Genomic DNA, 16,020 nt, shown 5'->3' on the forward strand with positions numbered 1-16,020 from the left:
TCTACCAAACACCCATTCACACGCTCTCTCTCTCTATATATATATACCTTGCCATATATCAATATCAATTCACTCTCCACAACATGGGTTGCTTGGCACACACGTCAGCAACTAAATGGCCGTTGAAGACTTGCTTCCTCTGGCTAGTCTTGCACGCCAAGCTATCTCTCCAGCAAGACGCGGCGAGCTTGCTCTGCATCAGCGAGTGTGCCACGTGTCCCGTCATCTGTTCTCCTCCGCCGCCACCGTCGCCCAAGAAATCTCCTCCTCTTCCGATTCCATCGCCGCCGTCGGAAACTTACTTCCTTTCCTCGCCTCCGCCGCCGCCGCCGCCTTCTTCTTCTCCTTCGCCGCCGCCACCGCCGAAGAAATCGTCGTCTTCGCCTGCTCCTCCGTCGTGGTACTACTTCACGGCGCCGTCTCTTCCGGCGCCGCCACCGCCGGAAAAGAGCAACGCACCACCGTCGAGGCCGGGGGTGACTCTGGTGACGCCCACGACTCCGGGAGCGCGTGATAATTCCAATCCGTATAACTATTTCGTCTACGCCTCCCGCGCTTCTCCTTCCGGTGGTCCTCTTTCGTTTCTTTGCTCCTTCTTGTTGGGGGCGACTTTCTTGTTCCGTGTTGTTTTGTGGTATTAATTAAACAGAGAGCAGTGATAAACATCAGCGGCCACATTCTTTGTAGGTGGGACCCATTTGAAATACAGGTCTCACTCCTCATCGCGCATATTATTCGTTAGTGCCTTGATGTTCTTCAAATACTTCATTTTTTTTTCTCTCACCAAGCGCTTTTCTTTATTATGAATGTAGTTCTTCGTATGTAAATATTGTCCGAAATATAATTTTGATATAATACGAATTGTTTGTTATTGAGTTTTCATTGGAATCATGGTTGTCTGTCCATCGCAGATGAGTCTCCCTCTATTTTCCTTCAATGGAAATGAGTTGCGTCAATAATTTTTTGTATTTAGTAGAAAAAACGATGAAGTAATTTGTCTTATTAATTGGATCGACACATAGAGAGATGTATTCTTTGCGTTGTTGTGTGACTAGAGATACACAATATGCTTGAAAGTATAAAGCTATGAAATGAAAAATGCCAAAGCTAACGACTAATTTCAAGTTATTCTACACAATTTGTTCTTAGAATCCAACTGGTGTTCGCAATTTATCTGACATCATCTTAGTATCAAGGATAATGATATAATTACCAGAATCTCTTTATCGCGCCATTGAAGACTTCAATCACTCCTGATCGCAAATTGCCTGACCCAATCTTTCTTTGATCATCTCAATAAGTTCCCTCTTGTTTTATCGTATGTATCACTTGCGCCTCTTGAATTGAATTGTTGAAGGATTCGCACAAGCGTAGCACAAGATACGAAAATCTTCAATTTCATGTTGCATCGAGATAGAGAAAAAATTTGAATCATGTGATAGAGAGAAATTTTCGGATGTGAAGAATTTCAATATTCCAACTAATTTTTATATAGAAATTTGTACCCAAACATAAAGAGAAATAATTAAAAGTGGCAACTATTTAGAAACCGACAATTGGCGCTAAGTCATTCCTATGAATCGGCACAACTAGTAAGTAATGCAACAACTAAAAATTAACCAACCATCTCGGATGACACACAATCGTTGGTACTATTGCAATGAGAGAGCTTTGTCAACTGCCTCATTTGTTGGTCTCCTCTGATGACGCGTTGCATCGTGCTCAAATGTGTCTACAAGGTGTCACTAACCGCTACAACAAAATGTAGCCACAAATCAGAAAAAGCCGCGACATGTCGCGACTAAATATTTTGCGTGAGCTATGCAAGGGAGCGCACAATGACACTCTCTAAGCTACATATCATGTAGTATCGGTTATTTCACGCATCATATGGAAGGAGATATCGTCACTACATATTCTATGTTTCGGTCAGCAAAGGACCTCAAGACTGAAATTGTCTTGGGGTCTGGTCCAAACTTTCGTAGAGCCTTCCTTGAGTCTCGACTCGGAGTTGTCACGATCTAGGATGACTAACTTAAAATCTAAACCTGTGAAAATGATAAATAAGAATGTAAAAATATATTGTATTTGTGTTTTTTTTTAATAGTATGGATTTTCCATTAAAATTGGGTAAAAAACCCATCAATACAGGAGAATAACACCTTAGTACATGGATTACCAAGACCTATGTTGAGTTGAATCTAACACTAAATTCCGGTAAAAGTACGATATGTGCAAACTTCCGACAACGAGAAGAATTACAAGCACCAATAGAGCACACAAGAGGCTCGTTAAAAAACCCGAAGAATGGCGATGGAAAAATCCAACCAAACTCGGTCCGATAACCACGAATAGGGTGGCTCTTCAACTTGCATAGATAAAAACCTAACAGGAAATCCACTACGGGAGATGAGACTACGGCTAATCCGAGTCCAAAACAAACCAAAACAAAACAAGCGTAATAAAAATTAAAAGGATCCATACTCCAACCAAAACCCTAAAGCTAAACTAAAAACCAAAAACCAGCCGCCGAAACAGTAAACCAACCACAAAAACCCAGATCTACTACCACCTCAGATCCAACCAATCCAGATCCGCGAACCTTCGTCAGTCGCGCAACGAACGGAGAGCAAGAGCCCGGCGGCGCACACCGACGACGGTCGCACTACGGTCGGAGAGCGGTAGCCCAGACGCGGATGCGCACACCGACGACACGCTACACACAAAACCAGGCAGCCGAAGGAGGAGCAGACCTCCCGTCGCCCAAGATCGACGCCGCGAAGAGCCCAAACGCAGCCAACTCCCCGAGACGCGCGGCGGAGAAGAACTTCCGCCACCGAAGATTGAGAGACAACGAAACACCACCCAAAGACGGAAGCCCGAGGAGAGCGCCAGAAGGAAGGATGCGAGACCGAGAGGAGCCGACCCAGGCGATGGAGAACGTCGGAGCTGCGGAACCGGAAAGATGCAGAAGAGATCTGAAAAATCTAAGATCTGGAAAAGAGAAAAAAAAAGCAAAAAGCTGACAAATAAAATGAGAAAGGCGCAAAAGGCTCCCTCCAGGTCGGATCTCACCGCAGGAGCGGTGGCCGAGTCCTGGAGGGGCGGCGGCGGCTCCTCCTGCAACTCAAGGGTTTGTTGGTTTTTTTTCCCGTCTGGATAGAAGAGAGAAAGGTTTTGGTATCGAGCTCTCAATGTTTAGTGTTTATATATTGTATTTGTGTTAATTGTACGAGAGTTTGGTTCCTTTAATATTGTAAGAGAATTTCGAGCAATCCCAAAATTCAAAGCTTAAATTATTTTCTTTATGCCTACTAATAAAGCATTTTAAGTAATAATCAAAGCTATATCCTAATTTTTTTTTAATATTAGGGCAATAATTTGAAGTTGGGCTTTTACATCTTAAAGGATATTTAGAATAAATTGAAAGTCAGCTTTTATTTCTTAAGTAATTTTAGAGGCAAACTATTTGAATTTAGAAGACTAATCATTGAATTTAATAAAAATATATATTTTTCTCTCCAAAATAGACAGAATCGGAACCTACGGGGGTGATTTTTAAATGTTTTTGCAAGTCATTGGGGGTACAACTGCTAGTTTTTCTTATTCAGGGATAAAGCTGTTACAAACGAAGTCTTAATGGGCAAACATTACAATACTTTTTTAGATCTCATTGCGGCAAAATCTTCCTCTCTTCCCATCTTCCTCTCCCTGCGTCTCTTGTCGAAGTTTCGTCTTCTCATGCCAGCACTCGAATTCACAGACACGATCTGAGGAGTCTGGAAAACGGACCGAAACCCTCGAACGAACTTTCTTTCCCCAAAATCTGCTTCGTCGATTCAGGCACTCTCTGGATTCCAATGCTCTGACTCACCAATTGTTCGATCTTTCTTTTTCTCCTCATCTACTGAGAGTGAGTATAATTTAAGCCCTTAGACGAACATTGCCCGATTTCACGTCTACTTCTACACCGTTTCTAGGTCAGATCCGTTTACATATTCTTGCTGGACTCTGAAAAGAGTGAAATGAATTCGCTTATGTATCTATGTACGGTTGCTATGAATCGTCTATAGATCGGCCAAGGAAAATATAAATTTGTTTCCGTGAATTTTGAACCAGCGCTTCCAAATCCTGATCGACTTCTCGAATTTTCGCTGGCGACAATGGAGTTCGACGGTGCGGCGACCCCGGCGATAGAGGAAGAGGAGGAAGATGCCATCGGCGGTCTGCTCCCGCTGGCCTCCTCTGAGCTCCAGCCCTATGTCTCCGAGCTCCTCTCTTTCACTCTCGATCGCCTCCACAAGGTCAGTCATCGTAGCTTTGAGTTGATGAAATTTTGATACAGATCGTTCAATAATGTTGTGTTTATTTTTAATTTAATTTTATTTTTTTTCTGTTTCCTATAGGAACCTGAGCTTCTTCGAGTTGATGCAGAGAGAATTCGGAGGCAAATGCAAGAGGTGGCCGTCGGAAACTACCGGGCGTTCATTGCCGCTGCTGATGCGTTGCTTGCGATTCGCGAGGAAGTTTCTTCGATCGACAAGCATCTTGAAACAATGGTATGCCTTTATTGAATTCTTATTTTCTCTCTATTTTTAGGTCTTAATGCGTTGTTGTTTGATTAGTTCACTTTAGTTTGATTGCATATGTGGATATGTGTTTGTAATTTAAAACTGCTTACGTTGTAGATAGCCGAGATCCCAAAATTGACGGCAGGGTGTACTGAGTTTGTTGAATCAGCGGAGCATATTTTGCAGAAGAGGAAGCTGAACCAGATATTGCTTGCAAATCATAGTACTTTGCTTGACTTGCTTGAGATTCCTCAGCTTATGGACACGTACGTGTTTGAATAGACTTTCCGGAATATTATTTTTTGAATTGAAGAAACGTCATATCTTCTGTTGAGATATCAAATATAATCTGTGGATTTGCTTCCGGAGAAACACAAGACTATCCATCTTGCAGAATATATTTATGATGATGGTTTCTTTCCCGAGTTGCATCGAATCAAGCACGCTAATGCTACTATATTGTTTTTCTTTCTTGGTTTCATTATTTGTTTTACTTTTAGTTTCTTGCTGTCAGTATGATCGAGGCTTCTTTTGACTTATGAGATTCTGATACTTTGCTTGGATCCAGTAATTAAATGACTTTTCGGGTTGCAATAGCTTCATTATTTTCAGTTTATTTCAGATGCGTGAGGAATGGGAATTATGATGAAGCTCTTGACTTGGAAGCATATGTATGCAAGCTATCAACTATGCATCCAAAGTGAGTTTTATTATTTTAACTTTGCTTTTGATTCTTAGTTTAACACATTTTAATATTGGACGTCAGTTTCAATGACAATAATTTGAGGTTTACTATTATCTCTTATGTCTCTTCTCTCTCTTTAAAAAAACAGAATACCTGTTATTCAAGCACTGGCTGCAGAAGTTAGACAGACCACCCAATCTCTTCTCTCTCAGCTTCTTCAGAAACTTCGTTCTAATATCCAGGTAATATATCAATGATGTGAACCTAGGATAGCAAGGAATTTGAGTAATCTAGTTCAGTTGTTCAAAAGTTGTACACTAAGGCATACTCATGTTTTTTTTTTTTTTTCTTTTCTTTTTCTTTCAGCTACCAGAATGTCTGCGAATCATTGGATACTTGCGTCGCATTGGAGTCTTCAGTGAATATGAAATGCGGTTGCAGGTTAGAAAAATTGCTATGGAGAATGCTTTTAGCACAGCGCTATTGATAATTACGTGAAATGAATACACTGGGAATTAAGATTGCTTGCTAATATTGTTTTTCTTAATTTAAAATGTTATTGTAGTTCTTGAGATGCAGGCAGTCGTGGCTTTCTGGAATTCTGGAGGATCTCGATCAAAGAAATGCTTATGAATACTTGAAGGGAATGATAAATTGTCATCGGATGCATCTCTTTGATGTTGTTAATCAATACAGAGCAATATTTTCCGACGATACATCAGGAATCGAAGAAAACTATGATGGTGGGCTTCTCTTTAGTTGGGCTATGCATCAGATTACTTCACATCTTAAGACTCTTAAAGTCATGCTTCCAAAGATAACTGAAGGCGGGTCTTTGTCTAATATATTAGACCAATGCATGGTAAGAGTCTCGTCTTAAAGTGATAATAAAATGGTTCAGGTCAGAGACATAGTTAGTGATACATACAGATTACATTTATTCATACCGCAGATGCGTCAGTGCCTTTTCAAACCCTGAAGAAAATACATATGGAGTAGTTGAACATTTTTTTTTCTTCTTATGCATTTTTTTGTTTTTGTTTTGCTGACAGTACTGTGCTATGGGCCTTGGTTGGGTTGGTCTAGATTTTCGAGGATTGCTTCCGCCACTTTTTGAGGAGTAAGTTACATTTAGTTATTTTCCCCTCCCTGTTGCTTCTTTTATATGATTTAATTTGGGCAACTATAAATCTCGGAACTTTATTTCAGGGCCGTGCTTAATTTATTCTCGAAAAACATGAGTACAGCGGTTGAGAACTTCCAGGTAAAAATAGCTACTAGACAAGCAAGGATTCAATATTTTTCCCCCCTTTCTATCACTTACACAGTCTATATTTCAGCTTGTTTTGGATTCACATCGTTGGGTTCCCCTACCTGCAATTGGCTATTCTTCTAATAATATAGGCGAAGAAAGTCAGGAGGAGGTGACTCCGCCCTCTTATTTGATGGAACATCCACCGATTGCTGTTTTCATTAATGGTTAGTTAAGTGTTGCTCTAGCTTCCCGCGAAATGATATCTATACAAGAAAAACGAATAAAGGGATATCCAACCTGCCCCATGGAAGAAAAGTAAATGATTTGCTGCTCCAATTTCTTACAAGTTGTGATGTGCCAGTCAGGCGTTCTCTTTTTAGATGAAAAGCCACGTATGTATAATTCGGTGTACTCTCTGTCTTGGGCTTCAGGTGTTTCTGCAGCGATGAACGAACTACGCCCATGTGCCCCGATAAGTCTGAAGCATGTGCTCGCACAAGAACTAATCAAAGGATTGCAGGCCGTTTCTGACTCGTTACTGCGTTACAACACAACTCGGATACTCAAAGATAGCGAATCTGGACTTTTCCTCTCACTTTGCCGGGCATTCATTGAGGTATATTATCATCATGCACGACCTCAATATATATGAACGATGAAAATGAACAAAAAGGCATGCCTATATATGTTTATTTGATGGATAAATGATCGAAAGATCAATTTGCGAGTTTTGGGGAAAATAAAAGTTAGGAACCAACTTATAGAATAGAGCAGCGGTGTAGCATTAGATCCCGAAGATAGTAACCCTTTTACTGCTGATAAAGGGAAGTCTTTTTCACAATAAAAGATGGTAAGCCTTAAATTATAGTGCTTGATTTAATTTTTTCTTCTGTAGGTTGCTTATCCACACAGCGCCACGTGCTTTGGTCGATGTTACCCGGGCGGAGCTGCTCTGATCATGGATGCCAAGAACTTGTACGAAGGAATTGGTCGCCTTATTTCTGTGTCTTCAGCGAGAGAACTCCAGAGACCGGTCAGTCGCGGTGGAGACGGAAAAAGTAAGACGGAGAATGGTGATTTGGTGTCTGTGGAGAACGGAGTTTCATCTGTTGAACAGACCGAGGATGGCATTGCTGACGAAAAGGAGCAAAAAAGTTCTCCTTCAATGGGTGATTCAAATCCTAGTGAGTAGTGATACGTGAAGCAGGAAAATTGAGAGTAAGGAATGGTCTGGGTTTGATTTTGTAGTTCATACTTGTATAATATTTTTTCCAAAGGTCTTTTGCCTGAGAGACTTTTTTGCGATGGCCGTGAGCAAATTCATGATGAGTTTACATATTATAGGAACAAGGAAGCAAGTTTTGCTGTAATAAAAAGCACAGTATTAACTTTATTGTAGATGTTAATGACACATTTTCCAATTTTGTATTCGTAAAGCTATAGTAATTATTTTTCTTTACTTCGTTTTTACCAAGGTTTTAAATGTAGGTGATATCTAGCTATATCTAGGTTAATGAAGAGTCTCGATATGATATCTGTAATATAATTTATAGTTTTAAAATATCGTACAACTTTTTTTTTTTTTTTTTTTTTTTTTTTTTTTTTTTTTTTTTTTTACAAAATTCGTGAGTCGAATAGTTTAAATTCGGTAAAATTTTGTTCAATTTTCATGAATCTTACATAAAAAATTAAATTATTGCAAAATATGTTTCCTACTTTAATTTTTAATTATTGTTGAGAGAGAGTATTTATAGTATACATTTTCTTATGCATAATAATTTTAGATCAAGTCTCATAAAAAAAACATATAAGTTGTAGGAACCCAAATATGAAGAACATTAATAAATATATGTTAAGATTTTATTTTGAAATATATATATATATATATATATATATATATATATCATTTTATAGAATATTCGTCGGTATCTCTGTCGGTAATCGGTATTTCAGTAAAATTCTGATCGGTGCGTCGGTAGCGATATTTCAAATATCTATAAAAATATCCGTCGGCAGCCGATATTTCAGTAAAATCGGACCATCGGTATTTGATCGGTAACTATATTTAAAATCTTGATTTTTACCTTATTTTTAATTCCTCAGTTACGTCTAGTCGTTTATGTGAAACCGTTGAGTTCGCCATCTACAACCATTATTCTCTAAAAAAAATATCAATTAAATTAATCGTCTCTCATCCACGAAGAATATCTCAAACAAATTTTATCAAGTACTGCGAAAAGTTTCGTAGTTTATCCTGTTGGTAAGTTAATTTTTGTTCAATTTTTCACTATGTTACATGTTTCAGATTGTTGTGTATGATACAATTTGTTTTCTCTTTCGGTTTTTCTATAAATGAAAAAAAAAAATGGAGTGTGTTCAATTTTGACCTACACCTCTTAATCCAAAATTTATGCAATATCATATATTTTAGAAACTTTGTCAATTAAAATCACAACCAGTTGAGTGTGTCATTATTATTATTATTATTTTTTATTTATAATAAAAGTCAAAGTGTTTCACGTAGTGGGACATCAACAAAAACGACAATTTTCTGAAATCAGACGACAAATGTGGTATAAGTGCGACGATACAGCAAGCTGTGTCGTTTAACAAACTCGAAGCAACAGCTAAAGTGCTAAACCGTATTTTCATATTCACCTCCTTCTTTTGCCCATCTTCGTGGTTTTGTTAATCCGGTCGAAATCTAGAACCCTAAACCCCTTAGCAAAGTCAAACGGGTCAACTCAGGTACGTAGCTTGGAAATCCACGTAGCTTTTGCAGCTTCTAATTGCTTCACCACTATGTTCAGACTTTCTCCTATCTATCGTTTATGTTCGATCTATCTGAATGAGTATATGATCATTTAATTTTACCGGTACCAAAGTGTAGTAGTTGTAATTAGCATAATGTTCTTCTTGTTCGGATTTATTTATAATTTAATTTCGCTTATTTTTTTCTTCATAGAAGCTTTTAGGCTATACATGGAATCTAATGATGTGAAAGATGGTATGGAAGAAGGAAAACCAGTGGCAAGGTTACAAATTTACTCTTCCTCCGCCACTGGAGTGTCTCCTTTCTGGAGAGGTTTGTTTAGTCTCTCTTATCACTCTCACCAAATCATTTTACTTTCCTACTAAGATTCCATGGACATTGCAACATTTTATTTTCTCTTTTTTTTTTTTTTTCAGAGAAGTACGAGAGAGATGCGAAAAAGTACTGGGATATCTTCTACAAGCGTCATCAAGACAAGGTTTGGCTTTTACCCTTGTATCTCAGATATGAGTCAAAGTGATCGATTATGGGTCGGCTCAGAGAAGTTTTTCCTTTATGTCATCTCTGATTTAGGGTTTTAACTCTGTATTTCCTTTTCTTTCTGGTTGTCAGTTTTTCAAAGACAGGCATTATTTAGACAAGGAATGGGGTCACTACTTCTCTGTAAGTGGTTAAAGCCGAGTAGTTTTTGTTTGCTTGTTCTTTATTACATATCTGATTTCCCTGTTTGGCAGCGAGCTGGGAAAAGTACCATCTTGGAGGTGAGTCTCGATCGAGTATCTTTCAACCGGTCCACCTTAACTATGCTTTCATGGCCGTGAACAATACATGAATGTTTCTGTGCATGTCACGATTGAGCAGATTGGCTGTGGAGCTGGAAACACCATTTTCCCATTGGTTGCGACATACCCAGATATCTTTGTCTACGCGTGTGACTTTTCACCACGTGCTGTTGAATTGGTCAAGGTTCGGTTTTGTCGCTTGTTTTAGTGTCGTGTCATGATCGCAGTATTATTTTTTGTTGCATCGAGGATGTAAACTAGAAATGAATTTCGGAGACGTAACGACTTGTTCTTTTCTATTCGCAGAAGCATAAAGACTTCTCCGATTCTCAGGTTAGCGCGTTTGTCTGTGATCTGACTGTGAATGATCTGAGCGATCATATTCCACCGTCTTCAGTGGATATTGTAACCATGGTATGATATATTAATCAAGAAGTGTGATTGAACACGTCGTTTTTTTTTATGAAGTGGCTAACATGTTAAAAAGATTTTTGTATTGTCTGCAGTGTCCCCTGAGAAGATGCCCCAATTACTACATAATGTTCGGAAAGTTCTTAAAGTAATTGCTAACTGAACGTGTTCTCTGTCATAATCCACCAAGTTTTTCATTTGTTTTTGCTCTACTTTTTGCTAAACTGACTTCTTCTTTCTCTATAATCAAATATTTGTCAGCCAAGTGGTTGTGTGCTGTTTCGTGACTATGCAACTGGTGACCTTGCTCAGGTTGTTCTGCAATCTTTTTTTATTCCTCTATGCAGCGTTTCTTGTTCTCAATGTAAAATTAAGAAGTTGTTTTTTTTATTAACTAAAGCTTAAGTTCAGTGATAATTTGCGAAGTTTGTTAACAATGGAAATGCTTTGCCTCAATATTTACAATAATGTAATTAAAAGCATGTTGGCATATTTGTAGGAGAGGTTAACTTGCAAGGACCAGAAGATTAGTGAAAACTTTTATGTCAGAGGTGATGGCACTGTAAGTTTGAAATAAAGTATTTTGGATCATCTAGAAGGTTAAAAAGTTCTTAACCAATAGCTTAAATGCGTTTCCTTGTTTTTACAGCGTGCTTTCTACTTTTCAAATGAGTTCTTGACAACCATGTTTCAAGAAAATGGATTTGCTGTTGAAGAACTTGATCTCTGCTGTAAACAAGTTGAGAATCGGTCCAGAGAGTTGGTGATGAACCGGTAAATGAATGATCGCCTTATTTGAACTCATAACAAATTCATATTAACCCTCAAAATTTTCTGTTCATTCGAATTTCAGGCGGTGGGTACAAGCAGTATTCCGTGCTTCAGAAGCAAGTGGGAACGGCACAAAGAATGTCGACAATTGTGAGGTTGATTTATCCGATGGTATAGGAATAGACATGTTTGGAACCTCAGACACCAACATGAATGAGGTAAAAGAAAAGAAAATCATATTTATTCCAATCTGTAGAATAAATACGGGGTGAGGTAATTGTGATAACAAGTGGATAGTTGGTGGATTATAATAGAATATGTAGAAAGTTGTATTAGTCTTTGATAGGGGAGATGGTTATTAAAGGAAGGGTGTTTAAACATTTATACTGGGACTGTATTAGGAGAACCATGGGTCTCTCAAATTACTCGGGGCTACCAAAATATTCAGATGGAAAAATTGTACAAAATAGCAATTTGAAACTTATTGATTAGCAAAATAGTCAAAGTTTCAACTTTTCAGCGAAGTAGCCAAATTTACGTTTTCAAAATTTTTTTGACTGGCAAGATTAAAATTTTTTACGATTATTATAAGCAATTAATCACTTTAAAAAAAATTACTCTTGGGGTAAAAAAAAATTTGAAATCAGATTGCTCCATGTTTTTGGCTATTTCACTAAATTAAGACAAACTTTGGCTATTTTGCAAATTCATAACTTTAAATTGACTATTTAGCTACATCACCCTATCCAGATTCGTAATTCTGATTATCGAAGCGTTATAGTTATACACAGTCATTAAATATATGTGAATGCAGATAATCAAGCTCAAAGATCTGACCTTTGAGATCAAACTGCTGTACAAAGAGCACCAACACACCTGCAAATCCACTGGCATGATGCTATGGGAATCGGCTCGGTTAATGGCTTCCGTTTTGGAAAGAAACCCGACCATCGTCTCAGGCAAAAGGGTCTTGGAATTGGGCTGTGGCTGTGCAGGGATTTGCTCAATGGTCTCCGTTCAACACGCCGATCTCGTAGTCGCCACCGACGGAGACTCGAAACCCCTCGAACTCTTGACCCAAAACGTCGCTTCGAACATCGAGCCGCCACTCTCCGACAGACTCGTGGTGAAGAGACTGGAGTGGGGAAACAGAGACCACATCGAATCCGTGAAGGAAGCGAGCCGCGGAGAAGGGTTCGATATCATTATAGGAACCGACGTGACTTACGTCGCCGAAGCTGTTTCTCCGCTGTTTGAAACCGCGAAAGAGCTGATTTCGTCGCGGAATCGGGATCGTGGACTGATTCTGTGTCACGTTGTACGGCGCGTGGACGAGCCGACCATTCTCTCGACGGCGTCGAGATTCGGTTTCAGGCTTGCGGATAAGTGGCCCTCGGATATTTCTTGGGGTCCATCGAGAGGAATCATTGATTCCTGGTTCCGAGAGAGTGGGGCGGAGATTAAGATTCCGTGTTCATCATTAAATATTTTGTACTTTAACATGGAATAGAGCTTTTCTTGTTTCCCCTTTGATTATTGGATCCTGAAAAAGATTGAAAGTTTACGATATGCTATCCATTTTGTAAGACAACTAATTTATTATTCAGTAAGGGCATTGATGCTCTGAGTTTTGCTTAATTGAATTTGTTTTTATTATTTTATTGTCTTCTTATTCTTGTTGGTTTAACTGATGTCTCTACTTTCGAATACCAGACTTGATTAATATTTATTTAATTCCTATACATTACTGATATCAGCGGGCTGAATAATATTCACGAACCAATAACGCGACAACTTTTGATGAGATGTTATTCGACCATTTTGAAGTGATACAACTTGGGTTTTGAACCCCGAATCAACCTGTACTTTAGTCGAGTATTAGAATCTAGACTAGAGAATAAGTGACTTTGTTCAAATTCTCAATCTCAGGTACAAGTTTTACTAAAGAGCTTTTGGATTCCACCAATACACGAAGATATGAATATTAGGAGTCGAGAATCCTATAGTCTACCGAATAAGTGACTTTGTTCAAGTTCTCAGGCACAAGTTTCACCAATACATTAGGACATGATGTCAATATGAAGAGGGTAAAATAAGGGTTTAAAGTATAGTCTATATGTATTTAGTGGTATTTAGATGAAATTTAATTCTCGGTAGTATAATAAGCAATAATGGTATTTATTCGAATTTTTTTTTAAAATTATTTTTCCTCGTTTTTTAGTACTCGAATATGTCTTATTTAGTATCTGACTCTTGTATTTAAATTTTTTTCGGTAACTGATTTTTTTTAAATAACTATTATCTTGATGTAATTTGAAATCAAAGTTTTCATTTTTTTTTTCTTCACATATTACATAGACAACATCGTGTCATTGTTTACATCACAAGTGTTTATTATGAGTACGATTTTTTTTATTTTTTATTTTTAATAAATAATTTGGATTTTTGAGTTTAATACCCTTATAAACACAAAGTTGTTTTCCATTTATTATTATATAAGTTAAATATAAGTCAATATGTTTTATATGTTTATCAATAACTGATATTTCAATAAATTTATGATCGATAAGTCAAGTAGAGGTATATTTCAAATAACTATAGAAAGTTGTGGCCATTAGTACATCTGTCGACAACCACATACTATCTCAATAAATTATTGGAATTGGTATTTTGATCCTTGTAAAATATGTATCTCTTGAAAATGTTGGTAAACTATGAAATAGACTTATTTTTTATGTTCAGAATACATATACCCGAACTATTAAATACTTCAAAATTATACTTGTTTTTATAATTCAATTTTATATTATATATCATATGATCAATTATATTGAACATTTAAACACAAATGATAAGACAAAATATTCCAATGTCAATATTGCGTTTTCTATGGATTGATCAACACTCGTAAAACCTTGGAGACTTCAAAATTATACTTTCATTAGAGCAATTTTTATAACGTTACGAGCTACTCCGAGATTTTTTTTTGTTTGAATAGAACGGATTTTCCATTAAAATTGGGTAAAAAACCCATAAATACATGATAAAGACACCTTAGTTCATGGATCGTCAAAACCTAAGTCGAAGTGGATCTAACACTAAGTTCCGGTAAAAGCTCGTATGTGCAAACTTCCGACAACAGGAAGGATTACAAGCACGAATAGAGCACACAAGAGGCTCGTTCAAAAACCCAAAGATTGGGGATGGAAAAATCCAACCAACCTCGGTCCGATAGCCACGAACAAGATGGATCTTCAACCTGCATAGATCAAAACCTAACAGGAAATCCACTACGGGAAAAGGAGATACGGCTACCCCGACTCCAAAGCAAAACATAACACAACAGTACCAATTTAACTTCCTAACAAGAAAAGAAAGGAAAAGCAAGACAATGGAAAGCAAATAACAAAAACAAACGCCTAAACCGAGGAAGCCATCCACAAAAAAATACCCAACTCAGATCTGCTACCACACGTAATCCAGGCTCCCCACGAAGGCGAGGACCACCCGAGAGAGAACCAACGCCGGTGGAGACAGCCTGGCGCCAAGAGCCGCCGCTTCCGTGAGCCAGACGCAGTCAGCGGTCGCAGAACAGGAGCCCACCGCCACGCAGCGTCGACGAGATGGCAGGATCGGCCAGGGAGAGCATCTTGCGGGGCGAGAGCCGAGGTCGAGAAACGAGGCGGCGTGAGGACTCACCGGCGGATCTAGAACGGTGGAGGCGTGTGAGCTCGGCGGGCTGAGAAACCAGAGAGGTGGAGGAACACGAAAGCAACACCAACTCCCGTGAGGAATCGCCCTCCCCCCGGACCGGAGCCGTGACAGTGACGGCGTCTGAAATCCAGAGGGGCGGCGGCAGAGAAAGGCTAGGGTCTCCCCCCCGGACCGGAGCCGTGACAGTGACGGCGTCTGAAATCCAGAGGGGCGGCGGCAGAGAAAGGCTAGGGTTTTCAGAAGAAAAACTATTCGGGAGATAGAGAGGAGCTACTCCAAGATTGAACCCTGATTAATATGGCATTAAAGCCCAAGAACTTCAAAAATACCCTGATACAAAAGTATTGAGATCCACCAAGATAGGTGAGCATAAAGAGCCACTATCTGAGGCATGTTAAAGTTTCCACATAAAAAAAAATGAAGAGAGTTATATAAGATCATGAACTATATCATTGGAATTTAATTTATAGGTAACACAACTCCATAATATTATATATTTGCAATTCCAAATTTAATATATTTGATTGGGCCAAATGATTCCATCATAGAAATTGAAATTTATCCCAATTACTATATGAAACGTATCATTTGAACCCTAGATGTATATATTATGTTCAATTACTCTTAACAAATTATTAATTTGTCTTTTATAATTTGTGATAAAATTTATAATATATTAGCAGAAATTTAATTTAGTAACTCAATAATAAACAATCGGTCTATAAAAGAGGTTAAGAGTGACGGAGATTTTCTAGGGATCTGCATGCTCTCTTCCATTCCGAACACCGATATCATAGTAACTAGATAAGGTTGTTCTAAATGGTTTGAAAAAATTGAGACCATTTGTGATGAGTTAGTAAATTGTCTTCAACATCATTTTGATTTTTATAAATAAAAGATTTTTTTTATGATTTCCTTGAAAATTAATACATAGACTTTCATAAGTTTTTCGATGCATATTCGTTTGTCAAATATTTGCCTCTAATGCTCAAGATGTTTGCAGCTCCACACATATATCAAAGAATAGCAAAAAAATTAGCTCTTTTTTTCTTCTTAAA

General features: G+C 38.2%; 3 protein-coding genes across 4 annotated transcripts; all 3 read left to right on the top strand.

The window, feature by feature from the left end:
- The first annotated feature begins 53 nt into the window (after positions 1-53).
- On the top strand, positions 54-882 carry LOC149391825 (proline-rich family protein). Its single transcript, XM_089620955.1, has one exon. It carries the CDS (start codon positions 84-86, stop codon positions 639-641), a length of 558 nt encoding a protein of 185 aa, XP_089477081.1. The 5' UTR covers positions 54-83; the 3' UTR covers positions 642-882.
- Positions 883-3,626: 2,744 nt separating this feature from the next.
- Positions 3,627-7,970, top strand: LOC149391826 (conserved oligomeric Golgi complex component-related / COG complex component-like protein). Its single transcript, XM_089620710.1, has 13 exons — positions 3,627-3,980; positions 4,120-4,304; positions 4,407-4,559; positions 4,689-4,837; positions 5,194-5,271; positions 5,405-5,498; positions 5,623-5,697; positions 5,822-6,118; positions 6,309-6,376; positions 6,466-6,520; positions 6,597-6,735; positions 6,943-7,127; positions 7,407-7,970. The coding sequence occupies exons 2-13, from the start codon at positions 4,164-4,166 to the stop codon at positions 7,701-7,703; spliced, it is 1,731 nt and encodes a 576-aa protein (XP_089476836.1). The 5' UTR covers positions 3,627-3,980; positions 4,120-4,163; the 3' UTR covers positions 7,704-7,970.
- Positions 7,971-9,153: 1,183 nt separating this feature from the next.
- On the top strand, positions 9,154-12,909 carry LOC149391827 (S-adenosyl-L-methionine-dependent methyltransferases superfamily protein). 2 transcript variants are annotated; one of them, XM_089621319.1, is made up of 13 exons: positions 9,154-9,259; positions 9,477-9,596; positions 9,701-9,762; positions 9,897-9,947; positions 10,019-10,045; positions 10,146-10,250; positions 10,373-10,480; positions 10,554-10,625; positions 10,739-10,789; positions 10,977-11,039; positions 11,127-11,251; positions 11,331-11,466; positions 12,063-12,909. In XM_089621319.1, the coding sequence occupies exons 2-13, from the start codon at positions 9,494-9,496 to the stop codon at positions 12,756-12,758; spliced, it is 1,599 nt and encodes a 532-aa protein (XP_089477445.1). In that variant the 5' UTR covers positions 9,154-9,259; positions 9,477-9,493; the 3' UTR covers positions 12,759-12,909. The 2 variants fall into 2 exon arrangements, with proteins under 2 accessions (XP_089477445.1, XP_089477446.1); XM_089621320.1 differs by having other exon boundaries at positions 9,173-9,259; positions 9,480-9,596.
- Positions 12,910-16,020: the final 3,111 nt, after the last annotated feature.

This window comes from Urtica dioica, chromosome 7, assembly GCF_054948205.1.
Source record: "Urtica dioica subsp. dioica isolate 48M chromosome 7, U.dioica_male_clone48M_v1_H2, whole genome shotgun sequence".
NCBI lineage: Eukaryota > Viridiplantae > Streptophyta > Magnoliopsida > Rosales > Urticaceae > Urtica > Urtica dioica.